Source organism: Phragmites australis, chromosome 6, assembly GCF_958298935.1.
Source record: "Phragmites australis chromosome 6, lpPhrAust1.1, whole genome shotgun sequence".
Taxonomy (NCBI): domain Eukaryota; kingdom Viridiplantae; phylum Streptophyta; class Magnoliopsida; order Poales; family Poaceae; genus Phragmites; species Phragmites australis.
In genome coordinates, this window is record NC_084926.1 from 5,904,956 (window position 1) to 5,924,519 (window position 19,564).

Here is a 19,564-nt window from a genome sequence, read left to right on the forward strand (position 1 = left end):
ATAAAAACTTTATCATTCCACCGATCTGATGTATAGAAGATATATGAGAATGTGTTGTTTACTACTTCATCCAATCACAAATATAAATCGTTTTAGGTTTGTCCTAAGTCAAACATTTTTTAGCTTTAACTATCAATAATTAAATATCTACATAGATTTACAACATAAGATCGGTACTACTAGATTCATTATAAAAAATAATTTCGTAATATATTTTTATAGAAATTGATGGTCAAATTTTTATTTTGTAGATGTCTAAAAGGCTTATATTTCTGATCGGAGGAAGTAGATTGTTTTTCTTTTTTTTTTATGTGTGTATTCTCAATAGTGTATTGATGATTCTGGATCTTCGATTCCTGCCGCTCTGAAAGCTTCGACTCTTCGTCCTGGAGATGAGCAGTTCTGTCTCTTGACAGCGGCGTTGCCATCAGTCAGGGGACACAAGATTGCAGCCGGGCGGGGCGGCGGAAGAAGAGCGTACGGCTGGACGATTGCGTTTACTATAAGAGACCCTCGATTGCTGGTGCCACAGATTCGCTAAAATCCCGGGGAAATTCATGGAGTGGATTCATGGATCAAATAAACATCACACGAAGTTTCAGACTCTAATACCATCTGTATAGAGAGAAACAAAAGGAGAAAAATGTCTGGTGGTCGGTACATCAGATACAACGACCAGGCCAGCAACCATGAGAGATGCCCGATTTCCAGCTCCACGGATTCGTTAAAATCTCAGGAAAATTCATGGAGCTTGATCATGGATCGAAGAAACCCTCTGCAAATTTTCAGACTCTAGTATGATGTATAGAGGGAGAACGGAACAAGAGAACTTGTGCCATGGGGTGCTCGCGGTAAACCAAATACCAACCACGGGGTGCAGCTTGGCGCATGTCCTCTGCTTCCTGATGACTGATGAACGAGTAATGAGTACGAGTCGAGCTTCCTGACCACTGGGCGATCTCGTGTGTGCGTGCATGGGCGCGGAGGCCATAAGAGCTGGGTGCGCGTCGCGTGCTGCTGACAGCACGGTGCCGGTCGGGTGCGTGCCGAGGGGGCTGGCGCTGCACGGCGCGTGCGATCCGGAGCTGCGGCGGGTGGCTGAGACGTGTACGACACCCGGCTGGTGCGGATGCTGGGCGAGCTCAACGCGCAGCTTGGAGACGTGCTCATGGGCGTAAACACCAGCGGAGCCACGAACGACTTCATGGTTCGATACGGCCAGTCGGCCACGGAGGCGTTCTCCGCGCGGCCAGGGCCGCTTCCACGGACTGACGGACAGCGGCATAGGCCTCTGCATCGTGCTCTCCAACCCCAGAGCCGACCGCGACGGCTTCCATTCCACCCCGCCGAGAGCGCCAACCACCTCATCGTCCAGTAATTCATCGCGCGAAAATCTCCACGGCGTTGCGTGTTGCTGCACTGTGGCAATTTTTCGTTCGCGCAACACTGCACGGACCGAAGATAGCACGCGTTGGGAAAAACGGCGATTAGAAGGCAAGCAACACTGCGATTTTTCATTTGCGAATCCTACTAGTATTTCTTTTCGACGTATTATTGTTCATGCATGTCGATGTTTGCCTTCGTGTATGCAGGGCAACATCATCAGTATCCCGAGCACCAGCACCCGGCCGCTTGCGGATGCGCTGGCGCCGCCTGAGCGCCAGCACGTGCCGCTGAGCCGCCACCAGCGCCCGACCGGCAAGTTGAGCACGGCCGTGGACTCGTGGTCGCAGCCTCGTAGGCGAGGGCGGGCTAGCCACCCGCCACCCGCGCGTGGAGTCCAGAGACGGAACGGCGCTGGCTGCGGCCGGGGGTGGATCGAGGAACCACGACCACAGGGTGCCGGGAGAATCCCTATTTTAATGTGCGAAAGATGCGAAAGAAAATCTAGAAAAAATAATTGACAAGAGGAGCATGGCGTATCTTCATCTGACAAAGTTTTAGGATCTGATACGATTCCTAGACGGAGAAATAAATATGAGAAATTTAGGAGATCCCTGATTTCTGGCGCCACAGATTCGCTAAAATCACGGGAAAATTCTTGGACTTCGGTCATGGATCTAAACAACACCCTTCAAAATTTAAATCTCTATTATGATCTATATAGGGAGAACGGAAAAGGAGAAATCAATGCAAGGGGTGGTCGGTAAACCAAATACCGACCAGGGGGTGGGGGGGGGGGTGCGGATACCCCGTGCGCGCATGTCCTCTGCTTGCTGCTGCACGAGTCCAGCTGACTGACAACTTGACGATCTTGGCGCGCGTCGCTTTCTGGTGGCGGGTGTTGGCCCGATCTGGTGCGCGCCGGCGGAGCTGACGTTGCGCGGCGCCCGTGACACGGAGGCACGGAGCTGCAGGGCGCGGTGGAGATCGATTGATCCATGTACAGCCCGCGGCTGGTGGCGGGAGAGCTCAACGTGCAGCTTGGAGACGTGTTCGATCGTGGGCGTGCCGGCGGAGTTGTCACCGCACACGGCACAGCGCGGATGGCGCATGAAACCGGGAGGTGCAGCGGTAGGGCAAGCGGGCACGGTTGGACGGGCGGGCGTATGCCGTTTTGCGCCGTCGCGTGGGGCTGGTGCCCGGGTCGCCGGCTTCACGGCAGCACGTGCCATTCCGTGCCAGAGGACGGGCGCACGCTTGGACGATTGCGCCGGGTGGCCACGCCGCCGGCTTCACGGCAGCATGGGTGTGCAGGGGGTCGCAAGCTCTGACCCAGCCATGAGAAGGAGCGAACGGTGGGGCTCGGTCGATTCGAGCATGGCTGACGAAAGGGCGCGGGAGGCGGAAGACGGTGCCGGACGTGCAAGGCCCCGCGCATTCGTCCGACCATGCGTCCGTTTGTGGCATTGGCACATGCTGCCCTGAAGCCAGCTGAGCAAGCCGACCCTCAAGCCAACTGGGCAAGCCGGCGTGCCCGCCCTACGCTCCGGCGCACACTGCCCAACCGTGCCCGCGCGCCTTACCTCACCGCAGCTTTGAGTTCACGACAATCACAGCTCACAGGCGCGCCAGCTTGGCCAGTTGGCCCTGGCTTCAACCGCGTGCTCCATTGACGCCCATGCGGCTGTGCCCGTGGTAATGCTAATGGACAGTATAAAACACAAAAGTTCATGCCTCGCTATATGCAACTAATGCAAGTGGGTCGTCGCTTCAAACACTACAGGCGGCGCATTCAAAAGGCGAAATCATCGCCATACATGATCCACGTGACGGGTGGAGTAAAAAACGTCAAACACTAGAAAGCCAGCATCGGCCCACCACATGAGCAAATCACCCGGCGTCCCAGCCTGCCTGCCACCCATGAGGCACGACACGGCACACGTTCTACGACAGTGCTTCCAGCCACTCGAAACCATCTCCACAACGAATCCATGGCGACTCAGATCAAAACGCATTTCACTTACATCCATATATTTGTCACCGTCAGTAAGAGTCCAAGAACCAAGATCACGACGTTCTTCTACCAATAACCAGCTTTTCCGTTGCACGAATCAATCTGGCGACTGGTACTTCCTCCATTTCTCTATTCTCTTTTTCTTACAGGCTTACAGCTAGTACAACAGGGGACGCTAAAACACTAGAACGGATGCATTTTAAATCTTCTAGTCATGTGACTGGAAAAAAAAACAGCTGATCTTCCTCTACTGGTTGCAGTTGTAGCCCATGTAATTGTTGCGGTACCGCAGTCCATTCTGCTCGTACAGCGCATCACCATAGTTCATGGCCTTGATTTCCAGGGCAAGGCGGCTGCTGTCCCCCTCCTGCACAGCTCCAAAGACGATCTCGTTTGTTGCCTGACAGCTGGGCTCGTAAAAGGTTTGCGGTCCTGCAGAGTAGTGCCTGTGATGTTGCAGGTACTGCTGGTGATGCACTTGCTGTGGCTGCGTCTGCTGCTGCTGCTGAGGTGTTTCTCCGGTCCAGCCATTGAACTGAGGCCGGCCATGCCGGATGTGATGGATCTTCTCCGGCTCCTTTGACATGAAGGCGTAGTTCTTCCGAGGGGTCGGCGTTCTTGTATCCAGTGGTGGAGGGGTCTCGTCGCACGGGATGGCGTAGCTTTCTTGTACTGGCCAGGAGGTTGGTCTACCCAGTTGCTGATGAATGTTTGCACGCTTCTTCCTGGAGAATGCTGCACCGACAATCTCGGCAATTGACGATTTTGCTCCGCCGATGAGTTTGCCAATGGAGAAAAACCCCTCTTCATCTTCTTGTTTCCCAGATTCGTACTCATTTGGAATTAGTGGGGGGCGAAGGGAAGGTGTCAGTGGCTTCTGGTATGGAGGCGGAATGCTTGATAATTTAGATTTTACTGGACTTTGAAGTTCCTGCTCCTGCAAAGTAAAATTTACTTTCAAAAAATGTAGCAGATCAATGTACTGCAGGAAAAATGCAAGTAAGATGGCAAGTATGGAACAATACCTTTTTTTTTTTTTTACTTAACAATCAGATGAAAGGACAAACTGAACAATTGTGATGTTTCTTCTTTTATCTTTTGCTGATTTGATGAACCTTCCAACATAAACAACTAGATGTCTACATAACTTTCAAAATGCACGGTTCTGTTAATAAGAAGCTGTCTTATCAAACTTAAATTGAGCAATTCAAATAATATTAGTCAAGATATATAGAGGTTTCAATTCCAAGTTATGGTGATTGGATCGATTAGTACCGAGTACTACTTTCAAACTCCTAATATTTTCCAAACATTCCAATTAGAATGCTGCATTAAGTGCATGTGCACACAAGCTGGTAACTCTTGGCTAGGTGGAGGCACAGTGAGGACCCAGTCTGAGGTCAGTGGATGATAGACATCAGTACCAGGAGAGACAAAAGACTGATGGCAACGAATTCATGTGCTGGCCTGCAGGGTTACAGCAGGCTTGTGGTCCACTGTAGTTCTAGGCTTATTTGATAACTCTGTCAATCTGCCAGTGAAGGTACATAATATGTTTTTCTTTTTCTCACAAAATAAAAGCAGTGTTAAGCACTTGATACTCACATCTTCAGTTGACACCATCCCTAACACCCGGCGTTGGAGCAATGCAAGCATGTAGCCAAAGAAAGCCGCAGCAGCAAGTAGTGCAACTCCTGTGGGCATGGAAACTTGATGTAATCAGGTATATTATAGAGTAAAAAGCTGCAAGTTTAGGTGGTAAGCTTCAACAATAAGTTTTTCAGGTCTAATAATAATTGCAGAAAACGGCACAAAGTATAATATACCTAGAGGAAAACCAGCTTCATACTGGTACACACAGTCATCAAAGTGGAGCTGAATCTCCCGAATTGCTTGGTTTCCTCTGTCAATCACCAAAAGGGAGCAGCTACTGCCAATGTAACGGACTTCAAAATCAGTAGAAAATTTTGCCTCGTCACTTGGTCCATCAACATGCCCCCCTCTGTTTGATTTTCCCCCAGCAATAGTAGTAACCCCTAAAAAAGAGAACACAATAGTTCAAGCACTAGTTCCTTTACTAGGGATTAGAAAAAGAAAAGTATGCATAATGATTCCAGAGCATCTAAATTTGAATCTTATTAGAAAAATCAAACTTAGTAGAGATCAAGCCTCAAGCTCATTTGAAAATAACAATATAATTATCCATATCGCAATAACTTTATGGTACATAGTAACAACCCAAAACAGCAAGTCAACAAAATAAATTTATCTCAATTATGCCAGGTACAATACAAATTCCGCTACAAAAGAAGAAAATATTTCGGTTAATAATTTTCATATGTAGATTTAGAATATCATAATATTCCGCAGTTAGTAAGTTTGAAATTTTTAGCAAATGGGTTTTTCTCTTCCGTCCCCACAAACCAAGTAACAAGATTTCCCAAAAAGAAAAAAAGTTTAGAAAAGGGGGAAGACCTTTAGCAATCAGCACTCAAAATAATATTTCCTCTGTTCTTCACAATACCTTGTAGAGATCAGACCATAGTCACCGGGTCAATGGGGTCGAGGAATGCAGTATGCTACTTGCGAAAGGTTTTGACAAGGCGGGAACGCATTCCTGGAACGGGGACAACGTTCCTGGGACGAGGAACGCGGCATGGTTCCAGGTTCCCGGTGACTATGGATCAGACTTTAAGCAGATGTACTCAATCTGACTACATAATGTTCATATTGTCTAAGAGGCGTCCACTTTCCAAACACAAATTTGGATGCAGGTGTTAAATATATGCTGGACAAGACCAGCAAAAACCAAAAGGCAAACATAGGATGCTCAAGGAATGAAGGAACAGACAAAACCATGTGCATATACCCTACCACAGGACATTTTATGTTACCTGTATCACTGATCTTTCTAATAGCCATGTTCATGGCATCAGCCACATAGATGTTACCCCTTTCGTCCACCGTAAATCCCTTTGGATGGTTCATCCTCGCTTCTCGCAGCTTTCCATCAACATGACCAGGATATCCTTCTGGGGAACCAGCAACAAGCTTCGGCCTGCTATCTGCATTGTTCAGTCCATTTTCAGAAGATGGAACGAGATTCAGAATAACTCAAAATTATCTGCTGCTAAGTGAAACAAGCATCCCGTTGCCTCACAGAAAATGCAACAACAGAAATGGAGATTGAAGGTACTCAGTATAGCCGTGCAGGACAAGTGTTCATATCGAAGTCAGGATATCAACAAGACAGCATGTGATGATGTCCTTTTCAGTGCTAAACAATTATATCATCACCTTGACGAAATTTACTAGGGTAAGCTTTTAAAAATAGCAAAGAACGCATTGCAATACTAACATCTTTTAGACCCAATTGCCCCATTTCTACAAGTTTAAAAGGTTAAACCACTAATATTGACTCCATATAAAAATGGATGTAGTAAGTTGCAAAAAATCAACTGAAAGCCACTTAAAGGCATTACAAACGCTTAATTGCAAGCTGCAAACTAACAAACCCATCGCAGTCAAGAGAAAGGAGTACGGCAGACCGGAATTCATGACACCAACCAACCCACCACCTACGCCACCAAACACCTCACAGCATATAATTAGCAGAGCCCCACCGGGAAGTAACACCAAAACATGCCGGATTTAGGGGGGACTAGGAAGAGAGCGGCAGGGCTCACTCACATCGGGACAGCGGCAGAGCCATCCTGTAGATGTTGCTATTCATGGAATCCATGACGAGCAGCTCGCCGCCCTGGGTGACCTCCACGGTGTACGGCTCGATCCCCAGCTTGCTGCCGTCGAAGACCGTCTCCACGGTGTACCCGCCCTCGTACTTCACCATTGACTTCCCTCCGCTCGCTGCTCCAACACCAAAGCAATAGTTGTTTCAAGAAACCCAAATCGAGAACCGGAGAAGAACAAACGCCAAAAAGATTTCAGCAATCACCTGCCTTCGCAGTGGATTTGAGCGACCACAGCCGCTTCACCACCGCCGACGCCGCATTGGTGAGGAACCCGGTCACCACTCCTGCGAAGGCAACGAAACACCCGTCAAAACACAAGAAACCACCCCGGCCGGAAGGCGAAACCAAGAGCCCGAGGTCGCTCACTTGCAGGGTACGAGGACGCGGAGGCGGGACCGACTGCGACGAGGAGGAGCGCGGCCACCAGCAGCGCGGCCACCGAGACGCCCCTCGCGCTACCTCCCTTGGCCGCCATTGGCCACAGCAGGACAACCAACAAGTTGTGTGTGGGGGGGGGGGGGGGAGCTTGCCGTTGCAGCAGCGGAAGATTTAGAGGAAGCGGGAGGCGACCATCTGGGGAGGGGAAGGGAAGCAGGGAGTGCTCAGATCGAGGAGGGGGGTTGGGGGAAACCACAAGAATCCGAGCTTTTCTTGCGCTCCGGGGGGTGAGAAGGGAAGGAAAGAGATTGTCGGCTGTTCGCTGCGGCTGCTCGCCTTAATGCTTTCGCGTATTCCGTGAGAGGACCGCGTGACGGTGGTCGGGTGGTGATGACCGGCGAGAGTGGAGTGGAGTGGAGTGGGTCACGTGCAGAGGGTGATGCAGGGGATGTTCGCTCGTCATCACCGTTTCTAGAAAAAATAAAAATAAAATCCTCTAAAAGTCACTTGAATTTCGACTTATTGTTTTTTAAAACATCTCAAAAGTTTAACTTTGTTTAAAAAATTCAAAAAATCAAAAAAATCATAAAAAATCTTTAAAAACTAGATATAATTCTAAGACCTACTATGAATTTTTTTTCAAAATAATATCCTTTGCATCATATTTTATGAAGAGGAAGTTTGTAAAAAAAGAAAAATATGCAGCTTATTTATTAAATCATGTTATTTTAACTTTGTCATGTCTACCATTATTTTTTCTACACAAATAATTATTTAAGTAAACAAATAAAAATGGTTTCAATAATTTTGGTGTGTTATGGATTAGTTATGAATTAATCTATCTGCAACACATTTACTCAATCCTGCACGTTGCAATAACTATTTCAAGATTTCATGTATTTTTAGAAGATAGAGGATCATGTAAGAAGACTAAAAAAATTAGTTTCATGATTTTTGGATTAATAAATAATTAACTATGCATTTAACTCGAATTAATAAATGATCTTTACGTTTTTCTTTTTTTTTCAAACTTCCTCTCCATGAAATATGATGCAAAGGATATTATTTTTGAAATTTTTTTCACAAAAGGTCTTAGAATTGTCTCTAGTTTTTTTTAGATTTTTTGGTGATTTTTTTAAATTGTTTTGAATTTTTTGGGTGCTTTTGCAACAAAATCAAATCTTGGGGTTTTTTTGCAACAAAACAATTTTTGATGGGGAAAGTCAAAATCCAAATGACTTTTAGGGGTTTTTACATTTTTCCCGTTTCTAAGTGTCACACTCACATCACAGCCCTTTTCACTGTACAATTAAAGCCTTTTTTTAGGGAAACACGAAGATATGTTCTTATACAAAATGGTCCTTTTGAGATCTTAAAATTACTACCTGGCCTTTGAATTTTTTGGAAGGACATAAAAAGAAAAAAGAAATTACAATCAAGTCCTTTGCAGGACGCTTCTGTCGATGGAGAAGAGGATCCATCCGTTAGCGAGAAGCATCCACTCCTCGAAAATCCAGAACCACCCATGGCATTGCAGAAGCAAACAACGATGACGGATCATGACTCTAGGGACTCTGGGGCCTCCAATGCTCTCCAAGTGCAGAGGTTGAAGGAGGAACCAGTCGAAGATGAGCATTGGCAACCGTCGGCGATCTACCCAACATAGATAAACACCACCGAGCAAACTTGATTTTGTGAACCACAAACCCAGTAGCATCTGTTCCAGCTTCAAACGATGACTGCAACTTGAGTAGATCTAGAGTATGGAGAGAAAGAGGGGGAGAGAGTACATGCACACCAAGGAGGAGCCCGACAACGGAAAGCAAATGCATCTCGCCTAGGCCCATATAGGAAGGTACGTAGAGAAATCCTTACCTGCGCCAGCAAGATACAAATCGCCTCCAGATAGCGACGATGGACGGTGGAAAAGGAAATGAGATCTCAAAAAACACAAGAAACTAAGTATAATAGAAGTAGTACTATACAAAGGTGGGTCCCTCACCCTCACTGATGCCGGTGAAGAGCCAGAGAAGGAGGGGAGGGACCAGATCTAGCCTGAGGCGGAGAGCTCCGATGAAATCGCTCTTTGATAACTTAGCTTCGCCTCGATACAAGCTTTGCGATGGTGCCACATATTCCTCCTGTCCTCCTACGATTTTGAGGCTAAATCATGAAACCCTAGCACGTTTCTCAAAATGTGACTAGTCGCCACTTGCTTCTACCTGAAGCAAGCACTCCGATGATGACGTGTGTCCTCCATCTTGCGATCTTAACCACCGGCAAGTCTCTCTCGCTCTCAATCTCTTAAACCGTATTGTCACTTGCATCAACATTCCCTTCGCTCGACTTTGTCAACACGTCATCTCCATCCTCTGTTTCATGCTTTCCTTGACCTTCATGTGTACAATTTAGGATCACCATTGACTCCGTTCAGCCCTCCTTGATCATCCGGCACTAAGCACCCGCTTAGCCCCGATCACCCACCGTCAACCGCGAAGTTGCATCCGTCACCTGCATATTACGAAACAAGCAAACATATTTCTTCACTCTCCAAAACATCTCCAGGCTAGCACAAAATCAAAAACTTCATTTCAAAGCACGTCCTGTAGAAAACGTGAACACCGGATGTTCCGATGTTTTCTGCTCCTGAACACCGAACCATCTAATGAGTGCAACATTATCTGTTCTAGGAAAACTTTGCTCTCTGCAAAAAAAGGTCTGATGAAAGCTTTCGGTGATCTCATGTACATCACCTGATAATCCGATATGTGCCAATCCACCGAACCACCCTCCTACAACCTCTTTGTAACAAAAGGTCCAGTGCACTCTCACGTGTTCACAATTATAGCACCGAACTATCTGGCGTGCACAATCAAACTTGGTATCAAAAAATATCCTCTCTGCAGAAAATACTCCGGAGCTCTCAAAATCCATCATCAAATCATTTATGTTTACTTTCATTTTTGCTTTAGCACTAAAAATGCTTCGGTGATATCCTTCGGTATAGCCACTATATTCACCGGACCTTCTGGTGCATTGATCTCCGATTTCACCCAAAAAATTGCTCTATGCAATAAATAGTCTGGCGAGTATACATTGCCCATACCGAAATTTCCGGTGAACACCGAAACTTCTGATGTGTGTAATTTTTCTACGTATAGAGAAGAATTCGCTAATTCCAAACATCGCCCACTCGAGTTAGATACGAACAATAATAAGCATCCACAAACACATGCTAACCAAGTTCAAGACACATCAACTGTTGTCAATGCTTCATCACATGTAAAACAAGATACTTCTCTACTTGGTTTCCCACAATATTAGCAAAAAATAAATCACTCCGTGATGCCGTTTGTATAACTCTTTTAACTTCTTTTATATGATCCATATTGAGTTCTATCAGTGTCTCATTAAACATATGATATTCTCCTAATTATTAATAAAAAATCTTTCAATAAATATATTACATTCTCCTAATTATTAATAAAAATCAATTAAAAAAGATAGCTGTTTGGATATCGGCAAATGGAGTGCTGACATGCCTGTTGGCTATCCTCTACCGCGACACCCTTATCTGTGTCTACCTTAATATTGGTTGGCACGTGGAATGCCGACAAACCTTTTGTCCGTATTCCGCATGCCGACAAACTCCCGAACCTAGTGCCACGTAGCATATCGGCATGTGAAATACCGATATGTTTCTTGTCGGTATTACTCCGACATGTGCATTTTTTAAATTTGACTATTATTTTTATAATTTTCTAAAAAATAATATTATTTAAAAAAATCTCGAATTGGATTCACACTGTACTGGTATTATCTCTATCCTAGTCTGACTGACAAAGCTATCGGACATAGGAATTCCATAATAGTGTAAAAACGAGTCGATCTTGCAGGTAAAGATAATACACACAGCTATAAATTTAAGGAGATCAAGCGTCAAACAGCCATGGCATATCTAAAGCAGATTATTGTGGCTGAAACACATTGAAATCACTGGTCTTCTAGGAAATCAATGTAAAAATCCATGCATTCATACAGTGGCGGACGAAGGGAGCCAACCTAGAGTGGCTTATTTCTTTCGTTCTCCTCCAGCCCTTACATCGCTATGTGTCATTCACGGTCTGTACGAAAGATGGAGATTGCCCACAGTACAAAAAATTCGAAGGATCCGAATTTAAATCTCCTTTTCCACAACAAAGTTCCATACTTTCCAGTGCTACATGCCACCTAGCTTTGCCGGGCGGTTTTCCTGGGTATGTTACAGCAAGTTGCGGGAAAAGGTACAAGAAATCTTGGACGTTTCATGCGTGCGCGCTTCGCTGCCCATCTTTTGCCAACCAATTCACACGTTCCAAGGCTCCCACAGCGGTTTCTGCCTCCGGGCATGTTCCTATGACTAACGTACAGAACTGGAGAAGAACAATCAAATCACCTCATGTTAGTACTAGTGTACCACTCTACCACTGGAACACAAGATCCCTTGTCGAATGTTCCAGACGGCTGAGAGTGAGGAGGAGGAGCAGATGGCTGAGAGTGAGGAGGAGCAGCAGCAGAACGAATTGAGAAGCTCGAATCACAAGCGCAATCGATACACGATACAGCCAGTCAGTACCAATGGGTCATGTGCTCATGGCAGAACATCACTCGATCCGGTCACCGACCCCATCGTCGGTGACGCGTAGGAGGCGCTCCGCTGCTCCCTCGTCTTCTTCCACCATGGATGGCGAAAGGCTGAGGCCGACGACGATGGGTCCGGCGAGGTCCGACCATAGGAGGGCTGCGCTCGTGTGGAAGATTCTAGACGAGTAGATTTTTTTACTGTACGTTGTAGCTCTAGGCATGTTTTCACCGTCCATTAAAGATCGGACGAGGTCCGTTAAAAAAATGGCATGGCATAGCTCGTTGCTTGGGAACGCGTCCGCGTTTAGATGGTTAAAGATACCTCACTCCTCTCTCTCTCCACTGCGAGCACGAGCAGTGTCTCTGCTCGCTTTACATGACACTTGACCGTCCTTTCAGATTTAGGCCTGCCTTTCCTTTCCTCCTTCCTTTCGGACGCGACGCAACGCAACACGCACGAACACACAGGCCATGCGATGCGCCCATTCCTCCACGAGTGCCATGTGACGGCTCTTGTTTGGGCATGGCCTGGAGATGTCTGGTCCGACACCTTTTCCTCCTGTCTTCGCCGTCGCGACGATATAGGCTGTCAAAAAAAACTTTAAAGCTAGTTAACTACTCGAATTTGACTTGTTGTATGTTCAATTTGTGCTAGCCTCAATGTCAAAATAAACCAAACTCAAATCTGAACCAAGCTCACTAGCCTCGTGAGCTCGAAGTCGATAAGGATCGAGTTAATTCATATTATAATTTTTATTTGAATTTATCATCCTAACATATTTGTATAGTCTTAACTTTCTTTTATATATCTTCAAAATATATGAAGACGTTATAAAGATGAAAACAAAAAAATCATCCTCAAATCTATCTAGAAAAACATGTTGCAACAACCAACTAAAATGATAACACATACTCGAGTCAAGCTTGGACGAGCTAAACTCAATCCTACTAAAGCTTACTAAGACTTGACTCGAGCCGAGCTTGAACCCGTCCAAAACTCGGCCACTATCATAAGCTCATTTAAACTCGGCTTGATCTTTTATCAAGCTCAAGTCTGATAAAAGAAGCTCGCTCGAGCTTGGCTGGTTGATAGCCTACAAACGAGATGATGAGCCTGAAAATGTTACAAAGGGTTAAATTAAAGGTCAAAAGGGCACTGATCATTCTTTCTTCTTTCCTGATGTGTTCTACGCATGCTGGCCAAAAATCCTCACGTAGGTAGGCATCCGAACTCAGACGGGCCCAGTTGAATCTCTAGCTCGGTCGACCAAAGCACGGGAGGGAATTACCATGAAGTTTACCTTAACCCGGCAGCTCCGGTGCAGGATCGAATCAGGAATAGACTCCAAAGTCAGATGCAGGAATAAGGGTAGGGAGGTGCAGGACAGTCCGCACTCGATCATTTACATCTCATTCGCACTGGGGCCATGGCAAGTTACTGCTTGCACAGGGTGATCAAGCGCACTAGGACCTCGTCTGGAACCCAGTGATTTTTTCCATAATTTCTAACGGGATCGAATTCTTCCTTTTAAATTGTTGCGAAGTACGTTCCAAACAGGCACCGGCGTTTTCTAGTACTACTCCAGCAGTTACAGTCGATCATCTGTGGATTACTATCACTTTTCGGCAAAGAAAGTGCATGTGCACGACAAACGGAGGTAAACAAGGTGCTGCATCCGGGTTCCGGGGTCCGAAATGAACAGAATGGCTGCTCTACTCTGGACTAGGAGCAAAGCGTGGGCTGCATATATAGAGCCCACACTTGTAGACCGGAGATGATTGGCGCCTGATTCGCGGGTAGTTTGTGGGCGGGCCCCAGAAAACCAGATTACTGGACCCTTTTGTTTCTTGGGCCCAACAATAAGAGAAATGCCTTAGGCCCTATCAGCAATACAGGCCCGGCCCAAGAAATGTACAACTAGAGTGGACGTAGCTCTCTCTCCCTCTGCTGAGTTGCTGTAATGCTGTCTATACAGTCTACAGACAAGTGACAGAGCTACAGGAGTTGCTGAACATCAAAAAAGCTATTTTGCTGGTCACTCTTACAGACTTAGAATTACATCTTCATAAGTACCTCAACATCAAGAAGAAACATGTCGGAAAACAAAAACAAACGACCAGCACAACAAAAGGCTTTTTACAGACAAAAATGCACACTTCCTGTTGGGCTCTCCAAAGATCTGCAGCTGTTTTGTTAGCCCATGCTGTGCTCCAGGGCCTCTACTTCTGTCATTGTGTCAACGGTATCGGCAACAAGCGGATATATACAGGTGGAGAGACACAGTCTCATCTCTACCTTTATACAGCTGCTATCAGACTTGGTAGACCATTCCTACCTCCAGGGTGGAGGCATGAGGTATGCTAGCGGCGTATGAAGGACCACGGCTGTTCTTTCTCAAGAACTCGTAGAAGAAGATCACGATTCGCTTTATGAAACTCGACCCGCTCTTCGCCTTCATGTATGAGTGCCCCAGGATGAAGGACATGCCTGCCTCCCTCGCGTCCATGAGCTCCTGCAGCTCGCGGCGCACCTCGCTGTCCACCTGGGCACTCTTTGGTATCACGAACCTTGCTTTCTTTCCCTTCGGTGCTGTAATGTGTGAGTTTACCTCCTTCTGAGGGGATACTGATGCATCAAGTTCCACATCCTCCTCACACAACGGAATTCCACTGCTGATGGGAGACATTCTCTCAGAGGGCTTCTCAGTATCCTCCACAAAGCCATTCTTGTCGTATTCCCCGCTGCTGCGGATGAACTCTGCAATGCTGCTGACTAGCTCCTTCTCAAACTCTAGGTCATCCTTCTGCACATCACGATATCCATATCTGACAATGACCCTGTATAGCCTGTACTCTTTTGGACCAATGCGACCCACCAGAAATCGTTCTTCAGGTTGGACATGTGGCACTGGAACTGATTTAACACAGAGAAAGACCAGTACCTGATGAAAAATAGAAACGAAGTTAGATCCATAAATTGACTGGTGCACTGACACAATATATTCAGATTTCTGAGTGGTGCATTCAGACAAATTGACAAAACATAGTTGCCAGATATCTTCATGAATATGTAATGATGCGCTCTGAAAAGGAAACATGTGATAATGTACCTGGTGAAACGCAGGCAGATTGGTAACAAAGTGGGAGAAAATAGCTGGAATTCCGGACATAAGTTCTGTATGTATCAGTCCAATGCCTCGAACGCGAACAATGCCCAATGAAGGACCAAGGTTTAAGAGCCAGTTTACTGAAACCTTGTTTTGCACATCGAACTCGTACTTCTTTATTGTGCCATAGTGCCACACAGACATGACTATCATAAATACGAAGGAAAGGGTAATAGGAACCCAAGCACCTTCGTGAAACTTGACAAGGGAAGCTGAGAAGTAGAGTACTTCAATTGTGCCAAAGAAAAGCAGGAAACCAAGGGCAAGGAAGATACTCTTGTTCCAGCAAAGCACAATAACCAGTGACATTAAGCATGTGGTGACAAGCATAACAGTTATAACTGCCAACCCTGTATCAAGAAAATTGGGGCAAAACCACAACAATTATGAGATTTACTTCAACGTACGAAAGAAGAAAGCAATACAAGTAGCTGCAGTTATTAGTTAGGAAAGAAATATATGAATATGAACTTTTTTACCCTGTGCATTAGCCAAGTGCTTTGTGTCTCTGAAGCCAACAGTAACAGCCAGGCAGAGTATCATCAGGATCCAATTGATTTCCGGTATGTATATCTGACCATGAACTGTAGAGGATGTGTGCACAATCTTCACACCAGGGAAACAACTTAATGAAGAGCACTGCTTGATAATTGAAAAGGTCCCAGTAATAATTGCTTGACTCCCAACTACAGCTGCTAGTATAGCAATCACCAGAACTGGCCATCTGAGTGTTTCTAGAAAGACAGAGTTGCATACATCAATGCTTCAAAACATGCAAATCTTTTAGAAGGGAATATTGTACTTATCAATTACTTCACCAATAATATTTGAAAGGGAAAAGACAAATGAAAAAGTGTACCTGGTACTGACACATAGAATCCAATCTGATAGCTACTCTCAAAGTTGTGATGTTGTGAAATATATGCAGCCTGTCCCATATAAGCCAGTACAAGGGCTGGATAAACCACAGATATGAACGCAATCTGTTGGAAATAAAGAAGTGTTAAGAAGCTGGATATGGTCCAAAATTTGGAATTATTTTAAGAGCGGCGAGTAGCACAATCAAGACATAAAGATCATGAAAAGGTGGACATTCACATAATACAGGGATGTCGAGGATATTGAGTGTGCATATACAGAATATAGTCCCATGGGCAGGGAAAGAAATGGATGACAGTCTAATTATGTATCAGTTGAGGGAAAAACATCAGATATCCCGCAAGGAAAGATAAATAAGCTGAACTTCTGAAGACAACTGAAACAAGCATTAGGTACAGTTAACTACATGACCTTTTGAAGAAATAAGCAATTAAGTAGTGTTGTTTGCATGAAAATTTAAATCTTCCATTCATACAGGAGAATACTTTAGTCAGGAGGGAGGTGCTTTCAGAAATGATTTCACTGATCAAGGGACTCACCACAAAATTCATGAGCATATGAATCAATAAAAATAACATGTGGATGAAGAAAGAGTTTAAACATTATGGATAATTAGAAGAATATACTAATAATTCTTAGTGTGTTACACATTTTCTATACTTACAGAAGTCTTCATGAAAGTTGGAGCTTTTATAAGAGTCGTGTAACTAATTATCTTGTTAATTTTATTGTGCAAAGAATAAGGACATGGTTGAATTAACTAGATATGAGTTTATCAGAAGAAAAAAAAATGAAAGACGGGGACTAGCAAAATTGAATTAAGCAGGGGTCAGAAGTACCGACTGAACAGTGTAAACATAACAGTAAACATGTATTTTAGTCATCTGTCGCAAGTTGTAACAAACTCATCTCATACCTTAATTGAAGATTGTGAGAAGTGTCCAAGATCTGCATACATAGCTTCAGAACCTACAAGTTTTAACAATTAAAAAAAATAAATATCAGTCTTGTCATTATAACGCAAGTATTGTCAGGCAACAGCAGCCTAGCGTATCTGTACCTGTTACACAAAGAAGGATTCCACCCAGTGACATCCAGCCACCTGTTTGAGTCTTCTTCAGAAATTGATACATGTAATATGGCGAAAGGGCTCGATACACATGGTGGTTCCAACGGACAATGTTGTAGACCCCTATCGCACTTATGCAGAGAAGCCAAATGCAGACAATTGGCGCAAAGAGAAACCCAACTTTGTGTGTACCGTAGTGTTGCAGCGCAAACAAGCATATAAGTATAGCACAAGCAACAGGAAGTTCTATATCTGCACATAAGCAGGTTGCAGCAAGCATCTCAAAAGCATGGTATAATCGAACATAATGAATCCTTAGATGTTTGCGAACTCTTACGTTGCAGTAATCAAATACTAAAGGAAGCAATACGCTGCAATTAAAGAAAGGAATTAACCTACATTTGTGATGCTCCTTTTCCGTCGACAACTCAAGCCCTGATACCGCAGAGAACACTGCAAAAGGAGCAACAAAGCACAACACTCGCATCAGAATCCAACACAATGTTAGAAGACCAATCATCCAGAACCAAGATGATTGAGGTTCCAACCGGAGACCGCAGGGGTGAGCACGCCGTCGCCGATGACCATACACGTCCCGAGCAGCGCGAACAGCAGCAACAGCCTCTGCAGCACTTTGTACTTCTCCAGTACTGCCCGGACCCTGGGCACGGGCCGCTCGCCACGGCGCCCGGTGGCTTTCTCTTCCTCCATGAGCTCGTCTCTGGTGCCGCCGCCGGGCAGGAGGCCGGCGCGAACGTGGCGGCAGATGAGGGAGTAGAGCGCGAAGGTGCCGCCCTCGCCGCCGTCGTCCGCGCGGAGCACGATGAGCACGTACTTGAAGAGGGTGATGAGGGTCAGCGTCCAGAAGACGAAGGAGAGCACGCCGTAGATCTCTTCGTTGCCAGCCGAGTGCTGGATGTCGTTGCCGGCGAAGGCGCTCTTGTACACGTACAGTGGAGACGTCGCCACATCGCCGTACACCACCCCGAGGCTCTGGTACGCGAGCAGCAGCGTCGCGCGCCACGACTCCCGCTGCCTCTGTGCAGGAACAAGCAACCAGTCAGGAAACAGCGGACCCAACCCCAACAGAGGAAAACTCGGATCTTTGCCCAAGCCATGAACACACTCACCTTTCCGGGCGCCGCCGCACCGCCCGCGCCCTCCAGATCCATGTGCCCGACCCCGCCCCGCACGCGCGCCTCAATGCGCCACACTTGATGCCTCCATGGCAGCAAACCTCGTCCAATCGCCGCAAACAAACAAGGATTCGGGCACCAAATGGTCTCGCGGCGGCGCGCCCAAGACCAAGATTTGCCTGTCGCCTTGGCCCGTAGTGACCGGGAGGACAACCAACCAGGACAAGCAAAGGAAGGCACACTCCACACTCCTCTCCCGCTCCCCTCCTTCTAGTAGCTTCCCGCAAGAACACCTCGCCCAAGTTCGCTCGCCCGCCGCGCCTCTTAACTCGCTACCAATCACCCGTACGAAACGAAACCGAGCGGTAACCTTCCTCGCTGGCCGTGTACGAGAGCGCCACGACAAGCGGGGGGGGGGGGGTCTTTGGCGGAGAGGGCAACCAACCAACCACGCGAGCGAGAAGAAGATAGGGATGCCGGGGGCAGTGGGCTCCTCCCTCTGCTGCTCGACCTACGGTTTTGGATTCCAAAGTCCAATCCACACCACTTTGCTTCTCTTTTTCTACCTCTGGAGTGAAGTGAAGCGAGGCGAAGCAGCTTCCGTTCTTGTAGCTGCGGGACAGCGGGAGGTGGCGAGGCGAGTGAGCCCCCAGTGGAAAATTGTGTGCTGCCGTTGGGAAGAACGGGACGCGTGGAGTTTGGTTGCTTCTCGCAACGGCGATGATACGGGGTTGTACGTTTTTTTTTATTTTTGCCGAATTGGTGCCTTTCGAGCCCCAATCAAGTGCCTTTTTTTTGTTTCACTCCTTTTTGGTTGCGCTTTTATGAGTGAGAGCAGCTGATTATACAGGTTGGATATGAACGCATCATGGTGTGGAGAGAAAGGCGTCAAATTGCAGGTATCTATTTGGAGATCTGTAGTAATTTATATTTCGGTTTGATAAAGTTTTCCACGGATGGACGACTAACAAAACCATCCAAATTTATAGCTTTTGGATATACTTCGGAGTTCACGCTCCAAGGGAAGAGCAAAATCTTCTCTTGCGAGCTTCGGTGCTTGGGTTCTACCGTTTCGGATGGGTCTCTCATCCTTCGATTATTCATAACTGATTTTTGTCGGGACTAGGATTCCTTCACAAATAGATTTTCGTTTTTTTTTAACG

General features: G+C 46.2%; 2 protein-coding genes across 2 annotated transcripts; both read right to left on the reverse strand.

Annotated features, from left to right (window-relative positions):
- Window positions 1-3,387: 3,387 nt before the first annotated feature.
- On the reverse strand, window positions 3,388-7,948 carry LOC133921314 (uncharacterized). The gene is made up of 7 exons (XM_062366129.1): window positions 7,516-7,948; window positions 7,353-7,433; window positions 7,088-7,264; window positions 6,292-6,462; window positions 5,224-5,433; window positions 5,003-5,091; window positions 3,388-4,334 (listed from the first exon to the last, which is right to left on the reverse strand). Exons 1-7 carry the CDS (start codon window positions 7,622-7,624, stop codon window positions 3,645-3,647), a joined length of 1,527 nt encoding a protein of 508 aa, XP_062222113.1. The 5' UTR covers window positions 7,625-7,948; the 3' UTR covers window positions 3,388-3,644.
- A 6,211-nt stretch (window positions 7,949-14,159) lies between these two features.
- Window positions 14,160-18,964, reverse strand: LOC133921315 (potassium transporter 25). The gene is made up of 9 exons (XM_062366130.1): window positions 18,396-18,964; window positions 17,814-18,303; window positions 17,665-17,718; window positions 17,257-17,517; window positions 17,113-17,165; window positions 16,177-16,300; window positions 15,797-16,051; window positions 15,261-15,667; window positions 14,160-15,092 (listed from the first exon to the last, which is right to left on the reverse strand). Exons 1-9 carry the CDS (start codon window positions 18,435-18,437, stop codon window positions 14,463-14,465), a joined length of 2,316 nt encoding a protein of 771 aa, XP_062222114.1. The 5' UTR covers window positions 18,438-18,964; the 3' UTR covers window positions 14,160-14,462.
- Between the last annotated feature and the right edge of the window lie 600 nt (window positions 18,965-19,564).